General features: G+C 43.0%; 1 protein-coding gene across 1 annotated transcript in view; it reads right to left on the reverse strand.

Moving 5' to 3' along the window:
* Positions 1–6,000, reverse strand: part of ATXN7 (ataxin 7) — a gene marked incomplete at both ends in the record, with an annotated part of 86,154 nt that overhangs the window by 17,265 nt on the left and 62,889 nt on the right. The window contains 1 exon segment of the mRNA XM_079712119.1: positions 614–863. Coding sequence (XP_079568245.1) covers positions 614–863 — 250 coding nt within the window.

A 6,000-nucleotide genomic window follows, 5' to 3' on the forward strand; every position in this document is an offset into this window, starting at 1 on the left:
CAGCTTCTGGGGATCTCTTCCCCTTTTTATTCCTACTGTCACCCTCAGCGGCGGCACCAGCATCCGTTCCTTTACGGTCGCCTGTTGGCCGGACACTAGCCGGGTGCTTGAGTCTAATACATGAATCCTACCACCCCCACTAACCCTGCACAGGGGCTGTTATCTTAGACTCTGAGAGAAACATGGCCTTGGCTGAGGCCCCTCAGCTAGGAAATGATAGAGGCGGGATTTGAACCCCAGGCCTGTTTGACCTGAGGGGCCCGTGGCTGAAGTTCTGCAATCTTATCACACTTCCCTCTCCTTACCCAGAAAATGGAGATAACAGCAATACCTATTTCAAAGGGTTGTTGTGATAAGTAAATGACAATACACTTAGCTAAATTTCAATAGCTGGCACACAAGAAAGGATCAATAGATAAGTATTATTATTGCTATTATGACTCTATAAAGTCTCTCAAGGTATAATAGGGAAACGAAAAGAAACAACATATATTTGAATTTTCCCCAAAGTGGGCTCTCTTTCACATTATCCACGTACACTCTCAGATGCTACTTGTGTACACAGTTCCACTTCTGGCAGGTGAGCTTTAAGAACCCTCTGGGCCATACTCACATTCTACCATGGGGGACTCTATTTTGCTGAATGGGATGCATTGGCCTGTTCCCCCTGAGCTGCAGTTTCTCTTTGGGCGATTTCAACAACTTGGAACTTAACGAGGATGCACTGAGAACACCTCCACTGGAAGAACGGCTGCTTCCACTTCCACTGCCTCCTTTGCTTTTGGACAGAGAAGGGAAGACGGAAAATACTGAAGTGGGAGGAACGGCCAAAGAAGGCTTGCTGGATGAGCTATGTCTTCTTTCTGAAAAGGAACACAAAAGGGGCGGGGTGGGGGGGAAGACACTGTTTCAGGCAAGTCTCCAATGGAACCCTGGGGGAGTCCCCGGAAATCAACACATTTAGGTTCAAATACGTGTCACTAAGTGAAAATATATTAAACTCAGCAGCTTTCAGAAATGGCTTATCTAGACCCCACAGACTTATTCTGGATTCTAGGAACTGGTCCTTCTGCTTAGGAAACGTCTCGGCATGAAGAGGTTTATCATACATAGATAACCATTAGGAAACACACATTCTAAACCTGAGAATAGTGGGTTTTGCATTTTAGAAATGAACCTCACTGACTGCAACTTGTAGTCAGAGAGGGGAAAATTATTCATTCATCTGCAGAGCTCTGCTAATTGACACTGCACGGAATTCTTTCTTCCTTTCTAGCATAGTACCTCTGCAGTTTTCAAAATAGCAAAATGTTAAGAAACAAGTTGTACCTTAATTTTTTTTTGTCACTACCCACCAGTATATGACACCAAATAAGAATGTTTCTAGGGTTTATCTTATCGTTCCCTAAGAATCTGTGCTGAAATTTTCCAGTGAATCACTTCACTCCCCACTCCCAACCCCCCCCCTTTTAAAATAATCTCACTTGACTACAGATGGCACAGCTCTTGTTCACACCATAGGATGCCAAAGGCGCAAGACAAAAATACCACAAATAGCTAAGCCTGCTTTTTATACCAGGAAGTAATTCATGGTTAAGTAAGGACTACTCAGGCTTAACTGAAAGTAAGTCTATCCACTAGAGAATCAGGTTTTCTCAGAGTAAGGCAACCCACACTAAATAAATCGAGAGCTGTTGAAGAATGTTACCATCGGAAACAAGTAAATTATTTAGTAACTTTATCTACTTAAGTACCTCAAGCTGGTAGCTTCAGTAGTTGCCTTTAGTTAAACTTGTAATTTAAAATACGTTTGCTTTACTCTTAAGTTTTAAAATGTATGTGATCCAACCGTTATTCATCACAACATGGAAGCTATATGAGTATTTTTTAAATTAAGCATAATAGAATCAATTTGACTACAACCATCCTGTAAAGGATTTATTTCCAAAGGTCCTTTTAAATCAGTCCTGAGACTCTCTGTGAAGCTGTGCTGACTTATTCCCAGAAGGGTAATAGGTCAATGATGCTTCATGAGGTATAAAGAGCCTGCTCTACACCAGGACAAAATCATTATGCTATCTACAGGCAGAATTCAAATTCTCCAACTAGACCACACAAAGGATACAAGCAGGTTAGGAAGGCTAAACTGATAGTAATTTGTAAGTGCCTGCTGCTTTTTTCCCCCCAGATATGAAAGTAGTGTGTAAGGAAGGGAAAGCTAAAATAATAAGTTTAATAACTTTCTAAATTTGGCACCTGAGGTTTTCTTTAAAAAAAATTAGTTTCCTTCTCTTCCGTGATCCCAAAACACTCTGAATATACTTTCAAGCAACGGCACTTGTCAGCCAGGACTGTAAAAATCTGTCTCCCGTGCTGCCGACTCCCTTGGATGGTGGAACTTCCTGTCTCAGTCATCTGCCCCTGACACCATGGCACAGAGTAGGCCTTCAATTAACATTTGCCCGATTGGTACAGCTCTTCTTATGAAGAGAGTGATTTTCAAATGGTCCTAGACCAGTGGTTCTCAACCTTGGCTACACATTGGCATAATCTAATGAGCTTAAAAAATACTGATGCCTCAGTCCCACCTTCAAAGATTCTGATTCTGATTTTTCTGTGGCCTGGGCATCCAGACTTTTACAAGCTCTTCTGTGTGATTCCACTGCGCAGCCAATGGTGAAAGCCTACCCCAGACTAGGCTAATGCCTCAAGAACCATTAACCACAGCTGAGTAAATTACCATCTGTATGGCACTGAGAACACTGCCAGGCACGTGGCACTATATACCAGGGTTTGTTACATGAAGCTCACCGCTACTACTTGTCCTCAACTAGTGTTTTCCAAACTTCCCTCAACTGCCAACTATTTTCATCATTCTTACCAAAGACACATAAAATACTATTTTTTACTCAACACTTTTATTCAAATTATCAACTCTACTGTTCCTTCCTCCTCCTTAATCTAATACTCACCAGTCTTTCATGGGGACAGCATTGGTATTTTGGACACAACAATCCTTGTACAGGATTTCAGGGTGGTTAGAATTCCTGTCCCCCAGCCCTTAATCACCAGTAAGTAGTGCCCCTCTAACAGGTGCAACCTGAAACTACCCCCAATCTGTTTTCAGATGGCCCAACGTGAAGCAGGGTACCACTCTCAGTGTTTTCCAGAACTCTTATTGTTTTCCAAAACAATAGCATCTATAAAACAACAGGTTTAAAAAGTGTGTAATATATATCTCTGATATACATTAAAATAATTAAATATTTAAATTAAAATGTTCAGCCACAAAAATCACCCCCAGTGGCAGTGTACTAAAGAAATAATTACCATGTCTGTGGTACAAAGAGGGGGAAAAATTTCAACCAAAACTTTGACTTCTAGGAAATACACTCTTTTTACTATTTTGGGGGTATCAGAATTCTCAAGCAGGTGTCTCAGAGTAAAAGTGATATATTTTCTCTGATATCAAATGATGTAAATAAAATTCTCAATCGAATTAAACATAGTTCACTATAATGCTTGTTTTGAAAACGTAAACTTATTCCGAAGTCACTGATCTACTAAGGAACAATTTGAGCATAAAGAATTTTTGCATTTCCTCTTGCAAGATTTCATCTGCAAGAAGCACTAGGTAGGGGGCTTCCCTGGTGGCGCAGTGGTTGAGGGTCCGCCTGCCGATGCAGGGGACACGGATTCGTGCCCCGGTTCGGGAAGATCCCACATGCCGCGGAGCGGCTAGGCCCGTAAGCCATGGCCGCTGAGCCTGCATGTCCGGAGCCTGTGCTCCGCAACGGGAGAGGCCACAACAGTGAGAGGCCCACGTACCGCAAAAACAAACAAACAAACAAACAAACAAACAAATAATAAAATAAAACATAAGCAGCTGGAGGGAAAGATTAAAAAAAAAAAAAAAAAAAAAGAAGCACTAGGTGAATGCAGAAAACCACACCTGGCTAAACTGAGCCACATGGGAATAAAAGCTCACACCCTCAGCCTGGCCAGCCCCCCCCGCCCCGCCCCCAAACATCCACCATCCACCTCAGTTCACCATGGACCTTAGGAGCCACACCATCCACACAGCTGGTGCTACACCTTTTCCTCAATATCACATAATCTTCCTTCCACCACTTCACAATAGCTTACAAAGTGAAACCCTTCCGACACCTACCTGCAAAAGCACATGTCAGGTTGTTTTCAAGGAAAACTGTCATATTAGAATGAATATTTATGTATTTTTTAAACCATTTAATACACATAAAACTGTGCTACCACTCTTGTTAGGTTACTGTCTTTTTCTGTGTGTGACCAGGCTCCGGATGCGCAGGCTCAGTGGCCATGGCTCACAGGCCCAGCCGCTCCGCGGCATGTGGGATCTTCCCGGACCAGGGCACGAACCCGTGTTCCCTGCATTGGTAGGCGGACTCTCAACCACCGCGCCACCAGGGAAGCCCACCGATGAAGTTTTGAGTGTTGTGCCCATTACCCCATTTTTCTAATGAGCCTCCTGTGGTTTTTATTGCGCCATTTTGCATAAGGCAGTAATTTCTTAGGAAAGCGTGCTGTCTTATGGCAGAACTGGCTGCAACTTCCAGTCTGCCCTTTCAATTTTTTCTTTCTTTTTTTTTTTAGCTGCACCGAGTGGCATGTGGAATCTTAGTTCCCTGACCAAGGATCAAACCAGAGCCCCTGCAGTGCAAGCACGGAGTCCTAACCACTGGACCACCAGGGAAGTCCCTGTCCTTTCAATTTTCTATTCCCATCATAGTCCACTTTCCCTGTTTTCTTCCGTTAATGCTTTTTTTTTTTTCTGAGTTGTCTATTAACTCTTTGATACGGGATTTTCGCATTAGAAAATCAAGAGTCAAAGCTTTCTAACATTAAGGTCAGCTGATATATCAATAACATTTCAAAAAAGTTGTATTTTCTACTGCAACAATAAAAGCTATTTAAAAACTAAGAATGGCAATCTATCATGTGAACCTACATTCACTAGAACTTGAAACAGACTGCGTGCGTGCGTGCGTGCGTGCGTGTGTGTGTGTGTGTGTGTGTGTAACTGTGATTCTGGCTGAAAAGTGCCAGCTCAAATCCTTGTCATGCTGCTGAATTAAGTTGTTCCTTCACATCATGGTCTGGTAACTCATTCTCTGGAAAGGGTGGCATTTGGCTTTCCCTTCACGAGAAAGCAAAGAGGAAAAACCAAATTAAATTATAGTTGAGTTGGACTCTCCCCAACCTTTCACACTGGGCCCTTATTTTTCTTAAGATTTTAAACTGGGCTTCCAGTTTTAAAAAGTGTTTGTTTCTAGATCAAAAGGGAAACGGGCAAGTTATGGGTAGGGTTAGGGACCTTATATTAAGTGGACAAACTGGTGGCCAGATGCTAAGCATAACTGAAGTGTGGTCTGGTGAGGAGTCCAAGTTGAGTTTTCAAAGCACTCCTCTCTCCAGGGTCTGGCACCAGCCCAGAGAAAGCACACTCTGTCCTGAATGAGCAGGGCACTGTGAATGGCTCCAGCAAGCAGGAGAGACAGGCAGACCAACAGACAGACAAACACAGATACAGTGAAAAGACAGAGCAGAGACAGAAGGACAGACACGGGTGAGTGTGTGGTGTATGTGCGGCAGTGCTGGGGTTGGGGGCAGGGGGGACCTCACAGACAGATCTGGAAACAGAGACAGGAGAAGGAGACAGAGCAAGAGATGGATGCCTCGGGCTTTCTTCCCTTGTGGCTTGAGCATGTGATACCACTGCAGGCAAGGGTAGGATACCGGGGTGGTCGGGGAGGGGACAGCTTTCAGTCTTCCAAAATAGAAAGCAACCAAGAACACTGAGCTTATAATTGTGGATTCACGCTGAGGTTTAAAAAAATATATATGTAAGTGTTGACACCTAAGTACAAACCAAAAAGGAGTTCAGAGCAAATAATTAGAATCTTTTAAAGGCATATACATTGCTTTGAAAAAAAAAACTAAAGGTAACTTATAATGTGTTAA

This window comes from Hyperoodon ampullatus (genome assembly GCF_949752795.1).
Source record: "Hyperoodon ampullatus genome assembly, chromosome: 10".
Classification (NCBI taxonomy): domain Eukaryota; kingdom Metazoa; phylum Chordata; class Mammalia; order Artiodactyla; family Ziphiidae; genus Hyperoodon; species Hyperoodon ampullatus.